The sequence below is a fragment of the Dipodomys merriami genome, unplaced genomic scaffold (genome assembly GCF_024711535.1).
Source record: "Dipodomys merriami isolate MVZ:Mamm:240054 unplaced genomic scaffold, mDipMer1.0.p SCAF_5, whole genome shotgun sequence".
NCBI lineage: Eukaryota > Metazoa > Chordata > Mammalia > Rodentia > Heteromyidae > Dipodomys > Dipodomys merriami.
The window spans coordinates 29,855,384-29,873,263 of NW_027206068.1; the positions used below are offsets into that span (position 1 = coordinate 29,855,384).

General features: G+C 34.9%; 1 protein-coding gene across 3 annotated transcripts in view; it reads left to right on the top strand.

Annotated features, from left to right (window-relative positions):
- The window catches only part of Phtf2 (putative homeodomain transcription factor 2), a 103,366-nt gene that overhangs the window by 12,476 nt on the left and 73,010 nt on the right, over nt 1-17,880 (top strand). For all 3 annotated transcript variants that reach the window (XM_069996343.1, XM_069996342.1, XM_069996341.1), the window contains exon 2: nt 7,019-7,098. In XM_069996343.1, coding sequence (XP_069852444.1) covers nt 7,054-7,098 — 45 coding nt within the window. In that variant the 5' untranslated portion in view covers nt 7,019-7,053. The remainder of the gene's footprint in view (nt 1-7,018; nt 7,099-17,880) is intronic.

The following is a 17,880-nucleotide window of genomic DNA, read 5'->3' on the forward strand; positions in this document are numbered from 1 at the left end:
AAGATCAAGCTTATTATAAAACATTAAGAATTTTCACTGGTACTTTCAGAGAAGTAGGCTAAGAGGTTAGGACGGAACAAAACACTTCAGGAAAGTCCTTCAGGAAGAGCGTCCATATAAATATGGAAGCTCAGTAAAAGCAAGGAACATTGTGTTTTGCATGGTACTCTTAATTAAGGGCAAGAACCAAAGCCCATGATGGTTATATGTTTGTGTGTGTGTGTGTGTGTGTGTGTGTGTGTGTGTGTGTGTGTAAAATAGATCCTGTTGTAGAACATTTCATAGTACTTCTAACAGAGGCTATACAAGGCTCAATATTCGTTCTGTCTTAAGAATCATTAGGTTATAGTAAAATAAGTTAAAAGCAGTATTCCCAATGCTTCTTTTTTTTTTTTTTTTTGTCGGTGTGGGGCCTGAACTCTGGGCTTGGGCGCTGTCCCTCAGCTTTTTAGCTCAAGGCTAGCGCTCTACCACTTGAGCCACAGTGCCACTTCTGGCTTTTTCTGCTTATGTGTTGCTGAGGAATTGAACTCAGGGCCCCATGTATGCAAGGCACGCACTCTACCACTGAGCCACCTTCCCAGCCCCATTATTCCCAGTTCTCAAAATGAAGTTTGTGTCTGTAAACACATGTATAGAGAAATCAAAATGGTCCTAGCTAAGATGAGAAAAGGGGAAAAGTTGTTCAGAAGAACCTATTGGATAACTGTCAGAGTAAATAGGATCTCAGTATAATACTCTTCATATCAGATATAATGCATGATTAAAAATTGGCATGGGAATTCTACAAATAGACAACAGGAAAAATAATAAAGGAAAGAATTACCAATGTAAGAAGAACTGGTATTTCTAAAATAGATGCTCCAGTAAATGAAACTAAAACCTATTCAGATACCAAAACTTTCTGGAATGAAATGTGCATTTGCAAATTGACAGGCACATTAAGTTCTAGGAAAATTTTTATGAAAAGCCTAAAATTGACCATTAAACTCTAGTAGTAATAACTTCAACATTAGGAGAGCATTATTTGGCATATGGGCCAAAAAAAGAACATGACCTATATAAAGGAGGAAACAATGAAAGCTGGCTACAAACTTTTGTTATGCTCAGTTCCAAAAGACAGTTGAAAAATATTCTATTTCCTTCCCCTCCCCATGCTGCACATGAGCACAAAGAGGCTCAAGGACCACACTGGAGACTAGCACGTGGTTTTTTATAAGTAGTTTATTGGAGATAAGAGTATCATGGACTTTTCTGCCCAAGCTGGCTTTAATCATGATTTTCTTATCTCATCCTCCTAAGTAGCTAGGATTACAGGCATGAGCCACCAGCGCTTGTCTAATTTTTTTTTTTTTTTTTTTTTTTTGTCGGTCGTGGGGCTTGAACTCTGGGCCTGAGCGCTGTCCCTCAGCTCTTCAGCTCAAGGTGAGCACTCTACCACTTGAGCTACAGCGCCACTTCCGGTTTTCTGGTGGTTTATTGGAGATAGGAGTCTCACGGTCTCTCCTGCCCGTGCTGGCTTTGAACCGGGATCCTCAGATCTCAGCCTCCTGAGTAGCTAGGATTACAGGCGTGAGCCACCAGCGCCCGGCTTGCGCTTGTCTAATTTTGTCCTCATTGATATATGCATTTGACATCTACACTAAGGTCAATGTCACTGTAGCTTCAGCTCTAGCCATTTAAATAGCAATTAAAAATTGGATTAGTTTTTATTTGAATTTTTAATCAACATAATCATTGTACATATTATAGATAATTGTGATTTTTCTCTACATGTATGTAATATACAGAACAGAGTAATTGACACATTTATTATTCATGTTGAGAACATTCAAAATCTTATCTACTAGCTATTTTAATATACAGCTGCTAATCATTTTCAGCCATAATTGAAGTATATCTCTGTACTGGGAATGGTGATTCCCTCTCCATCCCCATACTCTACTTCTCTATGAGATCAACTTCTTTAGCTTTTGCATCTAAGTGAGCACATACCATATTTGTCTTTCTATGTCATCTTTAATTTACTTAACATAATGTCCTCTAGTTTTATTTGTGTTGCTGCAAATGACAGGATTTCATTCTTTTTCATGAATAATATTTCATTTGTATTGTACTATATTTTCTTTATCCATTTATTCGTTTATATATATATATATCTTAGAATAGTAATACATTAAACACAGGAGTACAGATATCTCTTTTACATACTGAGTTTCTTTGAATACACACTCAGTAGTTGAATATACACTCAGTAGTGCAGTTAATGGATCATATCATAGTTCTGTTTCTGAAGAACTTACCAAAGTTCTGTTTCCAGTTTCTGAGGACCTTCCATCTTATTTCTTTTGTGGCTATACTAATTTATATTTCCATCAGTGGTTTATGAGAGTTCGCTTTGCTTCACATTCTTGGCAGCATTTATTAAAAAATTTAAAATAACCATTTTAACTAGGGTAAAATCGTGATTTTGATTCACATTTCACTAATGTGATTTGGAAGATGTTGAAAATTTCTCTTATATCTTATTGGTTGAGAAATATCTATTAAGATTATATTCCCATTTTTAGCTTGTACTATTTTGATATTATTGTTGCTGGTTTTTTCAGTTTCCTATCTCTCTCCCTCGCTCCCTCGCTCCCTCGCTCCATCCATCCACCCATCCATCCATCCATCCATCCATCCATCCATCCATCCATCCATATTCTATTAGTCCACATGAATTGTTACTTGTCTTACCTAGTAGCTTGTTTTGTTGGATAATTTTCAAATGTTTTCTCCTATTTAGTAGGGTGTATCTTTATTCTCCCCCTTTTATACTACAGAATCCTTTTATTTTGATGTAATCCTATTTATCAAATTTTGTTTTTGTTGCCTCTGCTTTTGAAGTCATACCAAATAAATAAATAAAACCCACAATAACCCCCTTAGAATTGCACTTCAATATGATCTGACCCAAATCTACTTAACCACCATTATTTCATGCCATCTTCCCATACATTATAGTTTTCAGACAAACCGTATTTTCTATACCTTTCTGCCTGTGTGCTAAAAATGATTTCCTGTTAACAAAACAAAAAGGCCTTTTGATAAGGTCTTTACATGTATATGCGTGTGTTTCTGTGTATATATATATATATATATATGTATATATATATGTATATACACTATGAAGTATTATTAAGCCATTAAGAAAAATAAAATTGTTATTTGCAAGAAAATGGACAGATCTGGAGATGATGTTGAGCAAGAAAAGCCAAACTCAAAAATTAAATGTGGCATATTCTTACCCTCCTACAATGAAAACTATAAAGCACTGATAAAATAGAAGAATATAAAAATATGTTCATGACTATAAGAATTAATATTGCTAAGATGTCCATACTGTTTAAAATAATTACAGATTAAGTGCAACTCCTATCAAAATACCAATGTCATTCCTCACAGAAATAAAAGAAAAATGCTATAAAAATTTGTATGGAATCACAGAAGTCTCCAATAGTCAGTAAATGAGTTCAGAGTGTTAGAGGCTCAAAATATATAATTTCAGTAGCCAGAACAGTATAGTAATGGCATAAAATAGAAATATAACCCAGTGGAACAGAGAACTTAGAATAAGATACACAGTGTGTATACATGTATCCATATAGATAGATACATATGCATATATATGAATAGATATGTATGTGCATATATATGTGGATCTATATATGAGTTTTGTCTAATGTTGTGAGGTGTGTTTGTCAAACAATTCAGGAGGAACATTTATATATTTAAGGAATTGTTAACTTGTTTAATCATTATTGGATTTGTAACATATGATAAAATGATACTGGTAAGAAATTGAGGTTCAGAGAACTCGGTAACTAACTTGATCCTCTATTGAAAGTACCCACTCAGTAATATATTGAAAGTACCCACTCAGTAATATTTTTATTTAGTATGAACTGTCATAACATTGATGATAAATCTATATGACAGAATCAAAGAAATTGGAAAGGCTTTAGAAATAATCTTTGCATTCACAAAATAACTTATTGTTAAATTAATTCTTCCTGTTTTCTCATGAAAAGTTGCTATTTTTATTTAGTTTTCTATTTTAAGTGGTAGTCCTGGAGCACACTAAATGCTGTTCTTGAGGGTTTTTTTGTTTTGTTTTGTTTTGTTTTTTGCTCAAGATTAGTGTTCTACCATGTTAGCCACAGCTCTACTTCTGACTTTTTAGTAATTAATTGGAGATAAGAGTCTCATGACTTTCCTGCCCAGGCTGGCTTTCAACTGCAGTCCTCAGATCTCAGCCTCCTAAGTAGTTAGGTTTATAGGCGTGAGCCACCAGCATCTGGCTTTATTTAGTTTTTACTCATGTGAATTTTGTGTGTCCAAGTGTGATTTGTCATATGTCTGAGTCAGAAATCTATCTCAGCATGCTGTAAAACCTGTTTTAAAAATAGGTATGAGCACTCTGTCACAGAAAGGTTGTTGACACAATGGAAACACTGTTAAATGAGTTTTCAGAGCACATCGTTACTGAAGAATTTAAAACAAAACTGAATTTTTCTGTAGTTCATATAATTTAAAACATATAGGATACTTTATATAATTAGAATAATGTTAGATAATTAAATTTATTTCTGGATGTATCTAAACATTTTAAAATTGACTTTCAAATAATTTTATTTTGAGGCACATATTTCCCTTACTTTTATTGAAAAAGTTTCATTGAAGATTTTAATATGTTTTTGTGGAATGATATGTTTCTATTGTTTTCTTTTTGGTGCTTCTGGGGTTTGAACTCAGATTGTGCTTAGTTAGCTTGCTTGTTACAACATAGGAATATTCTATTCCATGATCTGTGACTCTAACCTCTTTCTGTTCTTGGAGAACTAGGAGAGGGAACAATTATCTTGCTAGATAAAATAGAATTTTTTGGTAAATATTTTTATTATTTTTATAAAGGTGATGTACAGAAGGGTTACAGTACTTAAGTTAGGTAGAATATATTTCTTTTTGGACAGTGTTACCCCTTCCCTCACTTCCAGTTTTTCCTTCCTGTCCCTACGGTGGATTTTTTTTTCAATAAAAATGTAATAAATTGAAAAGAAGGTAGTGTGAGAAATTTGTCTTCTCATTTTGTACTATTAATATAGTTTAATGTTATTATGGCCAGTTTTGAAAGCATATGCAGTTGTCTTGACAAATACATATAATGAAGGTGCAATATTGTAATCAATAGGGAAGACTTCTAGAGCATAATATGGTTAAAATAAATGACACTCAGAAACCTCCACAATAGAAAAACCAAGATGAGAGACTCTTAAATCAGTTAGAGAAATCTTCCCCCCAAAACACTGGTGAGGGTAATGAAGATAACCATATTTGACTGAAAAACGTCAAAGGAGGTGAATTTTGAAATCTCTAAATAACTCATGTGTGTATTTGAGAATTGACATTTTGATCTTTTAACTGGTACTTTTTATTTTCAATGTCAACAAAAACTGATTGCATGTATTCCTGTTTTAATTTGCTTTTCATGTTTACAAAAGGAAAACAAACTTGCTACTTCCTGATTTTTTAAGTATAAAAATGATAATAGGAAATGTGCTCATTACCTTACTCATATAATGTAATCCCTCTGTACAGTATCTTTACAATAAAAATATTTTTAAAAATTGATAATTATAATTGGACATTTTTATGGATTTTTATATATGTTATCTTTTGGTCATAGGAATGTGTAAGGTATGAGTAACTATATGTGTTCCTATTTTCCAAGTGAATGAAACCAAAGTTCAGAGACACTGACTTCTTGATTTTTAAGCAGTAGATAGTGAGGCCAATATTTGAATCCAGGTCTTGGCTTCTAGATCCTCTTCTTTCTATTATATGTGGTTATTTGACAGGAAATTCAAAATGTAGTATGCTTAGATTGGATCAACTAAAAATGAGAAAAAATAACAAGAATTTGATTTGTAAGTGGTCAGTACAAGTATTAAGTAAATTCTGCTTTAAATTTTAGTTGGTTATCTGACATTTGAATTTGATAGTAATTTTCATTATATTTGAAGCATATATATGCATCTTGATAAAACCTAGGATCTTATTATTAGCTATGGAAAATTTTAGTATTGATATTTCCTGCAGTTGCTTATCTGTGTGTGCTAGAGTAGGCTTAACAGGATTCTTTGCCTGGATTCTGAGTGTCTGTTTTTGGCTTATCCTTACAGAGGTACTGTCCTGGAAGTGTCATTTTATGATTGAAAAAGTAATCTAGAGTTAATAATAGGGTTAAGATCAGATTGAAATTCTCTATATGGGTAAGAAACTGTTAAATGTTGTACCAGTATTGTTTTAGACAAATGCAGGAATTATGCAGTTTGGATGACCCATGTAAATTTCTAAATATTAGCAAACTGATATCAGAAATATTAATATTTGTTATCCCTATATGATTAACTGTTATTGATTTAGCAGTTAATACAAATTTTAAACTTCTGTGGTTCACTTTAGTGATTTTGTGTTTATTATCATGAAAGTTATATGTGATTATAAATTTCGATTTCTCTATCAACCATTTATTTTTAGGAGCAGATACTTTTCTGAACTTCAAAAGGTTGTACAAGGTAGCAACAGTAATTGACACTAGTTGATTAGTAACTGACCTGTTACTAAGTGAATGGTTTTCTCTTATATGTAAACTTACAAATGAAGTTTCCAAAATAACCTAGAAAAATCTGAAACTTACATAAAAGGCTTATTTTTTCTTAAAAAAGCACTTTCATCTATTTTGTAAGAACATTCAAGTGCTATATATGTAAAGAGAGAATCTCCTTTTATTATGACAGCTGATTTTTGTTTACTAAGAGAACCTGTTGCTAAAATAGTAATGAAGAAGGGTGTAATATAAGTGTGGTCATACACTCCTTGTCCTACAAGTAACCAGAGTGGTGTGTATGCATGTTGTTCAGTCTCCTTTTGAAAGGTAGAAGTAAAATCATTTGTATGTTTTTCTCTTGTACAGCTTAAAATGACAAATGTGTAATTTCTGTGGAATAAATGGCGTCCAAAGTCACAGATGCTATAGTGTGGTATCAAAAGAAGGTAAGTTGATAGTAAAAACTTTTAAAATGCTTTAATTACAAAAAAATCCATGTTTACTTTTGCTATAGACTTAAGTAAAATTTTACCTAGAGTTATCATAAAATATTCTTTTAGGATCTTGTATGGAAGGGGAAGATTATTTTGATTTTTTTTCTCGTGTACTTTTAAATGTTAGAAAGATGATTACTAAAAATATAATTAGGTTTATAGAAAAATATTTAAAATTCTTGTTTAAGCTATGTTAGCAGAACTGTTAAAGTTTTATTACTATTTCATATCAAGAGACATTATAGTTTTTAATCTACTGTAAATTATTCAATAGATGAATCATTTAGGTAAAATAAGCCATTGAGATTGTTTTCAAACTGCAATATTAAAATATTTATTTGTATGTTTCTGGATTAGTTGTGATAACTTCTTAATTAGCTGTGTTTGTGTATATATTTGAAAATAAGCTTCATCAATGAAGTTTTCTTTTATTAAATTTAAGAGAAAAATAGTGTTTTTGAAAATATAATAAACGATTTACTCCAGAGTATTATTATATTTGTTAAAATGTATGATGTTTTGTGTTATAGATTATTAGTGTATGGAATAAATTACATTTGTTTCCATTTCTTAAAATATTCTTAATACCTTATTATTCAGGTTTCTATTTTAAAAAGTAATTATATAGTTAAACTTTTTCCATATGAAGTAAAATAAGATAGTTTTTGAGGTAGAGGTAGTGATAATTAAAACATTTTAAATACTAGACAAATGTAAGAATGTAGTCTGTCTTTAGGTATATTATTTGATTCTGTAGCAAATACCACAGATTCATAATACCACTTTTAAAAAAAACTAAAGGGCTTAATTGGAAGTATTGTTAGCATGTAATTAGTTCAGTCTTCTGTGGTTTTATATTAGTGTTAATATTTCTTGTAAGTTAAAAATGAGTCTATTTAGCTAAAGAAGTAAATAAAAGAAAATTCTTGAAAATACAACAAAAGTTTATATGTATCATTGAAAGCTTTATCTTTACTAATTTCTTTTTATAGAAGTGATGTTTTCCAAACAATCTAGCTTCTTATGTGAAATATTTCAAACTGCCCTGCACATCATTTATAGAACATACTTGGCTGGCTCACCTTTCACAGGTCTGGAAGGTTTGAAATATTATTATTTTTTTGGGGGGGGGGTCCGGTTGTAGGGCCTGAACTCTGGGCCTGGGTGCTGTCCTTCAGCTCTTCAGCTCAAGGCTAACACTTGACCACTTGAGCCACAGTGCCACTTCCGGCTTTTTTTCTTTTTGCTTATGTGGTGCTGAGGAACCGAACCCAGGGCCTCATGCATGCAAGGCAAGCACTCTACCACTGAGCCACCTTCCCAGCCCCGGTTTGAAATATTATACTCACATGTAGTTGGCCCAGTAACCTCTCATGCTAGGGTAATTTATCTAGCAGCTTTGGATATATGTAATCAAAAAATTTTCTAAATACATTGTGTTCATAATCTGACATAGGAAATTGTAACTAACTTCTTTGTATGACCACTTAATACAAAAAAATTCTCTGAAGCACACAATAAACACACAAAAATGTCAGTAAATGTAAACCATATATATCAGGGAACTGCTAGTGTAGATAATGGAAATGTTTTTGTTTCAAGGCTTATTGTGGGTGAAGGGAAAAAAAAAAGCCCCAATATTGTGGTTGTGGTTCTTACTCAACCTTGAGTTCTACTCTCTAGAGGTAGTCAATCAACATTTGTGTGTGTGTAACCGTGAGAGTGAATGAGTGCTGGGGCTCGAACTTTGCTCAAGAATGGCCCTTCACAACTTGAGCCACACTTCTAGCTCGAGTTCCCTGAGGTCTTACATCATATAGATTTGTTTTTGCTTATTAAAAAATATTTTAATCACTGTTCATACTTCAGTAAAAGGAAAGCTTGAGTATTAAAACTGGTGCTGGTTATTTGACCATAGACAAATAACTATTTCTTTGAATGTCAGTAATTGTTTTTATATTGACTAGATAATGGTTCTCAGTCTCTTTCCAGTTATAGGTCCCTTTAACATTGTAATAAAAGCTAAGTATCTTATTTTGGGAAAAATGTCTATAATCTTATTATACTTTGTAAAAAGTCACATTTTATTGGGAAACCAAGTTAAGATATCCCAGATGAGATGATTTTAAAAGTTTGACTATTTTAGCATTCCTTGCTTTCTTTACTATTATTAATTGTTTTGTAGTTTATACTAGGCAGTATCATTGGAAATAAAAACTAAGAAACATTCATCTTCATTTTCTTGAATATTTATTTGTTTGATTCACTTTAGGGTCAACTTTTCTCTGCTGAAAAATGGTGACATTTTCAGTTTTGAACATTCCTAAACTTTAGGTAGCTCCAAAGGCCATTAGTGATTGTTGGTGAAATGTCTGAAAGAAAATAAAATACCTACTTTAAATTATTAGTAATGTATATTGAAATTCAAATAAAATATGAGATAGTTTTAATTATGTTTCATGATTTACTTTGAAATAAGTTCTTTTCTAACTAGTTTTACATTTCATTTTATATTACTGTAAGGAATCATGGTCATGAGTAATTTGAAAGTTACTGTTGTTACAAAGTAATTCTCAGTTAGCTTGGAAAATAGTTTATGAAACAAGAATTGTAACAGGAAAATCCAGAGAAGTTTTTGCTTAATAATAGGCTATTGAGTATTCTTTGTAACAAAATACTGTGTTTCATATTTTTAGTTTCCAATTTCCAAGGAGAGGGAATTATCTTTGGGATGAGACTCTAAATATGAACATAAAGTTTTATGAGTTCAGGGTGGGGGGGGAGGCTGGGAAGGGATGTGAAGGGTAAACAAAGGAGGAAGCTGCAATGCTTGATAAGAAATGTACACATTATCCTGCCCATGTAATTGTAACCCCTCTGTACAGTATGTTCACAAAAAAATTAAATTAAATTTAAAAAAAAGTTTTATGAGTTCAAAGATAATTGATGTATTAATTATATCTTTTTTTTTTTTTTTTTTTTTTTTTTTGGTCCTGGGGCTTGAACTCTGGGCTTAGGCACTGTCCCTGTGCTCTTCAGCTCAAGGGAAGCACTCTACCGCTTGAGCCACAGCGCCACTTCTGGTTTTTTAGTGGTTTATTGAAGATAAGAGTCTTATGGACTTTTCTGCCCTGGCTGGCTTTGAACCTCGATCCTCAGATCTCAGCCTCCTCAGTAGCTAGGATTACAGGCATGAGCCACCGGTGCCTGGCTAATTATATCTTAAAAATACAATGAGTAGTGGGGCACTGATGGCTCATACCTGTAATCCTAACTATTTAGGAGGCTGAGATCTGAGGACTGTGTTTCAAAACGTGGCAGAAAAGTCTCCCCCCATCCCCGGCCCCGAGCCTCTTTTCTCCAATTAACCACTCAAAAACCAGAAGTGGAGCTTTGGCTGAAGTGGTAGAATGCTAGAGAGCTAGAGAGCACAGAGAGGCTTGGGGACAGCGTCCATGCCCTGAGTTCAAGCCCCACAATGGACCAAAAAATCCCCCCAACCAAAAAAACACACACATACAAAAACCAAGAATGATCAGTAGGATTCTATTGTGAATATGCAGATCAAATATGAGAATAAAGTTCTATCTTTAGGAGATAAATAAATAAGAGTGCAGGCCTACAAATATCGGCTAAATAGAGAAGAGAAGAAATACCTAGCAACATTGTATAGAGATAGTAAAACAGTAGCTCACAAGACAGAAGAACTTTGTAATATTGAACTCAGTCATTGCCTTGAAGGAGTTAGTGGTCAGCAGTAAAATATGAACCAGTATGTTTAATGGCTTCCAACTATGAGTAAACAATGGGATTCATTTGGTAATTTAAATGAGAAGCTAGCCTGAGTGACATGACCTTGATTGATAATTATAAATTGTTGGAAATTAAATTCTCTACTTTTCAGTTAAGTCCAGCTGTGTGTAGGTTTGAATGTGTGTACATACTTAAGTACATATGTAGAGTGTTGCAGAGTGGTTACTTCTTTTTTTTTAAAAATTGACACCAGCCTCAGATCATGATACTTTTACCCATGTAGCTGGGATTACATGACAGGCTATTTGCTGAGATGAAGTCTTGCCAACTTTTGCCCTGTCTGACCTTGAAGCACAATCCTCCCAATCTCAGCCTCCAGAGTAGTTGGGAGCCACTGTGCTTTGTCTAAGAGTACTGTTCTTAAAGATTTAGGATCTGTTTATAGTTTGTGACATTTATCAGCTTGTTTCTTAATCTTAGAGCCACAGTTGCCCTTTTATAAGATTTTATAAGGGAATAATGATTTCCTTTGTGTCATAAGATTGTGAAGGAATAAATTGGCTTTGTGATTTTTAAAAGTTTTAAAAAAGTGGTTCGTGAATTTTTCAATCAATGTGATGTGATCCATAATGTTCCACAACTGAAGCTGTTCCTCTGCAAATGTTTTTAAAGAACTTAGAGGTGGTAAAAAAGACTGCTGCTTCTTCCTCCAAAGAGTTAGACAAGTAAAAGTTTGGAGTTATCTCCAAATATGTAACCACAATCTGAAGAAAGTTGTGGATGGGAGAAAATGAAATATGGGAGAGGGGTCTGGGAAGGTGGCTCAGTGGTAGAGCGCTTGCCTTGCATGCATGAGGCCCTGGGTTCGATTCCTCAGCACCGTATAAGCAAAAAAGAAAAAAGCCGGAGTGTGGTGCTATGGCTCAAATGATAGCGTGCTAGCCTTGAGCTGAAGAGCTGAGGGACAGTGCCCAGGCCCAGAGTTCAGGCCCCACGACTGGACCCCCCCCCCAAAAAAAAAAAGAAATATGAGAGAGGGTCAGGTATAGGTATAGACCACAGGCCAACATAATGTTTTACTGTTTGGATTCTTTCCACACTCAGATTAACACTGACCTTTGTATAGTTCAGTCAGTATGTGAGTAAATTCTCCCTTTTGTTGAAGCAAGGTTGAATTGAACTTTTAACTTGTAAAAAAGAATCCTGACTATGTATGAGTCCAGTCCACCCCTTCTCTGTGTTTAAATGCTTAAGAGTATAATATGTATTCCAAAAGTCAGAGTAGATGTCAGCTTGACAAATACTTACACACAGAACAATTTTATAATATGACTCAGATTAAAAAACCCTAATTGTTCCTTTTTAGTTACAACTCTGAGAGTGATCACTGTTAAGAACACTATCTTAATGTATAATAAGAACAGCTTGGGCTGGGCACCAGTGGCTCGCACCTGGAATCCTAGCTACTCAGGAGGCTGAGGTCTAAGGATCATGGTTTGAAGCTAGCTGGGCAAGAAAGTATGAGAGACTCTTATCTCCATTTAGCTACTAAAAAAGCTAGAAGTGAAGTTATGGCTCAAGTGATACAGCATTAGCCTTGAGCAAAAAAGTTCAGGGAGGTTTTGTTGTTTATTTATCTTCCTTTCTTGCCTCCCAAGAGCTGGAATTATAGGTGCATACTGCCACATCTGGTTTAATATTTATTTTATATTTTGCACTCCTAAAAAGTTGGATATATGGGGCTGGGAAGGTGGCTCAGTGGTAGAGCGCTTGCCTTGCATGCCTGAGGCCCTGGGTTCCCTGGGTTCAATTCCTCAGCACCACATAAAGAAAAAAGCCAGAAGTGGCACTGTGGCTCAAGTGGTAGAGTGTGAGCCTTGAGCTGAAGAGCAGAGGGACAGTGCCCCAGGCCCAGAGTTCAGGTCCCATGACCGGACCCCCCCCAAAAAAAAGTTGGATATATAATAATTGAAGGTTTTGTTTTGCAAAAAAAATAACCTGAAACAAAAAAAAGGCTTTGCTTTGCTAGTAGGTTAGAACTTAGAATTTCTACATAGTGTATAACTTTTTAAAATGATAATATTTGCTTATGATTTGGGGTGGGGTATAGTTCTTCCATTAAAAGAAAGCACTCATTTGCCTATAGCTGTTGCCAGATAAAGTGTCTAAAAATTAAAGTAGTTTTTTTTTTTTGTGTGCCAGTCCTGGGGTTTGAACTCAGGGCCTGGGCTCTGTCCCTGAGCTTCTCTGTGCTTAAGACTAGTGCTCTACCACTTGGGCCACAATACTACTTACAGCTTTTTCTGTTTATGTGGTACTGAGAAATAGAACCTAGGGCTTCATTCATACTAGGCAGGCACTTTACCACTGAGCCACATTCTCAGCCCTAAAGTAGTTGTATTTACAAGTATAAAGAGATCCAAGAAAAGATGTTATTTGTTGAAGTTGACATTCTTTAATGAATAAAGCTTCTGTAGTAGTGTGGTGTTGGAAAGAAAAGCATTCTGTGACATACTGGAAAATAGTCTCTCACCTTTTTTTTTTTTTTTTTTTTTTACTGTAGCTCTCATGACTAAATTTAAAATAGAAACACTTAAAATAGAAACATACAAGATAGATTATTCTACAGTTGTGTTCCACATGTCTTCCAGTCAGTTTATCTTTAACCTTGGTTACAGACATAGTGATGAAAGAACTTGCTAGATTACCATTGGTGGCCTAATAGTAGGTAAACTGTGACAGCTTTGGAAGGGCAGAAATTGTCTAAAAAGCACTGTTGGTAACATGGTGTATGTTTATAGTACAACAAAGTGACATTTATAAATGCTGTTTAAATGGGTAACTTAGACACTAAATTGTTGTCTGCTGAATCACCCATCAAGTTTATTTAAATAAAAGCTGTTGATTCAGTACCAAGGACTGATTCACAGTAAATAAAATATTGCAAGTATCCAACCTAAAAGTTTCCCATTTGAGGTTTTCTACAGAATTAATATTTTACCCTGTCATTCTAGAAAAATCCACCTTCAGTTTGCTATCTTTTCTTATAAAGAGTTCTGGTTTACTTGGATTTTGGAGAAGGCTACAGGCATCTCTAAACAGGTGAAAGACAGTGTAAAAGGAAGTTTTAGTAAGGTGGTCTTATTAAAAACTTACTTGAGAGTTTTCAAGAATCAAGAGAATGAGGTCTTTTTTTTCTTGAGTCTTTTCCACCAGTCTTCAAAATGGTAGACAGTAGGATATATGACTCCAGTCCTGATTTTTTTCACTGCTTATTTTCAGAATAGAGTCTGACTCCACCCGAACACATGCCTGAGCTACCATCTGGCTATTTTTAGGTTTCCTGTCATTGCTAGGATCACAGGCTCACCCCAGTGAGTACAGCAAGAGTTTCTGGGGCTTTTTTGCCCAGGCTAGTCTTGAACTACTATCCTCTTGTTCTCAGCATTCCAAGTAGCTAGGATTACAGGCATGAACTACCAGCACCTACACACACACACACACACACATACACACACACACACACACACACACACACACACACACACACACACACACACACACACACACACACACACACACCTTTTTGCCTTGATTTAAAAAATTTATAAGTAGTTGTACAAAAGAGTTTTAATTCTACAAGTCAGATTATGAATACAATGCATTTTAAGAGCTAATTTTTACTTATAATTAGAAAACTAGGGGAATTTTCCTAAGTGGACCCTCATTATATTGAATTAATATGAATAAAATTCAGTATATTTAGTTTTGCCAATACTTATAGTTGTTTTGTTTTGTTTTTTAAGGATTCAGAACTTTTATTATTGAGACATACTGTGTCCCAATAATAATTTCCTGGTAGGATTTACAACCAACTATGTTTAAATAAGATTTTACTTGCATGTATTAGTGGTACAGGCTGTGTTATTGCAACATTTTCTTTTTTTATTTTTATTTTATTTTTTATTTTTTGGTCCGGTCGTGGGGCCTGAACTCTGGGCCTGGACGCTGTCCCTCAGCTCTTCAGCTCAAGGCTAGCACTCTACCACTTGAGCCACAGCGCCACTTCCGGCTTTTTTTTTCCTGCTTATATGGTGCTGAGGAAGCGAACCCAGGGCCTCATGCATGCAAGGCAAGCACTCTACCACTGAGCCACCTTTCCAGTCCTATTGCAACATTTTCATACATGAATGTAATGTACCCTCCTCTTTTCCTAAGTCAATTTCAGTAGGTTTCATTGTCCTTAAGTTACATTTTGGATCAGACACACATAGACCCAGACAAACACATGCACATGTGTGTATGTGCGTGCACGAGCACGCGCATACACACACAGAGAGAGTTCTTCAGACAACTCTGTATCATGGGGGAACAATATTGTTCCTTGTGGTAAGTGCTATAATAAAATTATCTTCAGGATGTTTGATGTGCCCACATAAAATTTCCTCGAATTTTTTTCCTTTAATTACCATAATTTCCATAGTGTTATTCTTTTGTTTATCAAGTCTTACGTTTTTATCCTTTTTTAAAATTTTTGAGGCAAGATCTTGCAATGGGAGATGAGGCAGTCTTCAAATGTTGCTTCCTGAGTGCTGGAACTAGAGGCATGTTCCATCACACAATGGTAGTGCTTTACCATTTGAGCTACAGCTCAAATTTTAGTATTAGAGGTAAGAGTCACATATTTTCCTGTCCTGGCAAGCTTTAAATAATGATTCTTAGATCTCAGGCTCTTGAATAGCCTAGGATTACAAGTATGAGCCACAAACACCTGGCTTCAGCTGTTTCTTTGGAAAGATAGAATTTATAGTAGTGGGGCTGGGAAGGTGGCTCAATCAGTAGAGTGCTTGCCTTTCATGCAGGAGGCCCTGGGTTCAATTCCTCAGCACCACATAAGCAAAAAGAAAAAAGCCAGAAGTGGCGCTGTGGCTCAAGTGGTAGAGTGCTAGCCTTGAGCTGAAGAGCTGAGGGACAGTGCCCAGGCCCAGAGTTCAGGCCCCACGACTGGACCCCCCCCCAAAAAAAACAAAGAATTTATAGTAGTTTCCTATCATACTCCAAAGGACAATAATACTGTGCTCGTGTGTGTGTGTGTGTGTGTGTGTGTGTGTGTGTGTGTGTGTATGTGTGTCTGTGTCTGTGTCTGTCTGTCTGTCTCTGTCTGTCTGTCTGTCTGTCTGTGTGCACATGCGCGCGCACGCTTGCCCATGCTCATATGCACAGGTACTGGGCCTCTTCTCACTCAGCTTTTTCCTATCACTGCTAGCACCACTTGACTACACCTCTTGTTCTGGCTTTTTGCTGATCAACTAGAGTTAAGAATCCTCTCTGTCTACGCGGCTGTCTGTGAACCTCAGTCCTCAGATTTCAGCCTCTTGAAAGTTAGGTTGTTGTTTACTTTTAATTGTTACGAACTGGCTTTAAAGGTTTTTCACATGTTTAATCTGGTTCTAGTTATTGTTTTTAATGACTGTTATATCTTCCTGAAAGGAACTTACGTAGGTTGGCTTCTGAATCTCATTAGTGTGACTGTTCAATTATTTTACTGTATTCCTTTAGGAAATTGACTGAAATGGAAACTGTCTTGTTTATACAGAAACAGAGACAAGGAAACTGCAGTGAGATCTGGATCCTCTTTTACCAACCCTAGGTATAAGCAGCTTGAGATGTTTATAGTATAGATATACTGTAACAGCATTCACTCCAATTAACAGTTGTTTTTCTACTTCTTTGTTGTAGTAGCATTTGTTTTATTCTAGCACTTACCACAGATTGACCTGCAGTTTAATTAATCTCTCTTGCTAAGATTTGAGGGACAGAAGTATCTTTGTGTATTGGTTATAATTTAGGTCCTTACCTTATTATTATTACTTGGTTAATTGCTGGGTTGATAACAGTGTTGTTAGGAGACAATACTGAGCTTTTAGTTTATTTTAATTTTTTTTTTCTGTTGGTCCTAGGGCTTGAATTCAGGGCGTGATCTCCGTTCCTGAACTCTTTTTGCTCAAGGCTAGCACTATACCATTTTGAGCCACAGTTCCACTTCTGTTCCCACCCCCCCACCCCTCACATCCCCCCAGATTAGAATCTCACGGACTTTCTTACCCTAGCTGGCTTTGAACCTCAATCCTCAGATCTCTGCTTCCTGAGTACCTAGGATTACAGTCCTAAGCCACCAGCGCCTGGCTTTTAGTTTACTATGTAGCTCTTAATATGTGTTTACTATCATTGATGACCTAGTCATTTTTGTCTAGCAACTTGGTTTAATCTATTGAAAAATCAAAACTGAAATAGTTGAATGTGCTGAATATCTTTTACATTAAGTATTAAACATAATACTTCAACATGTTATATCATTTCCCAAAGTGTGCTCTGGATGATGTTAATAAACATTAGTAGAATAATGGGATTTTAAAAAATCAAATTTGGTAAATATTGAGTGAGACAAGGGTAAGATTATAAGATTTAAGAGAGCAAATGAGGTACTGTGTTACTGGTTTTCTAAGACTGAAAGGCTGAGAATACATAATTTCTCAATGTTTTTCACCTTTTTTTTTTCCATCAGAATATCCATTAAACATACTTAGGAAAATCCTGGTCTGGGGATAACATGTTGTGTCAGAATGTGGTGCAGTGTAACTAAAAGTCAGAGCTTAGGTTTCTTATTCCCAAACACAAAATGTAAAATCTTCTCATGCTTCTTCAAGCTCTGTTGTTTCATTAGCAAAAGAAGTGTTAGTCTGCAGTGGAAGATTATAGCTACTTTATAGTGTATTTGACAAAGATGAATGTTTTAGGCATACTACTACATAGATTATTCATTACAAATTCAATAAATACTGTAGATGATTTGATTGGATTTTTTCCTGTGCCCAGTTTTCTCTAATTCTACATGTTTAACATAAAAGTCTAATTTCTGTAGGTCTGTCTATATTTGGTATTTGTTAAATTCTAGAGACACATAGGCTTGCAGTTATTACA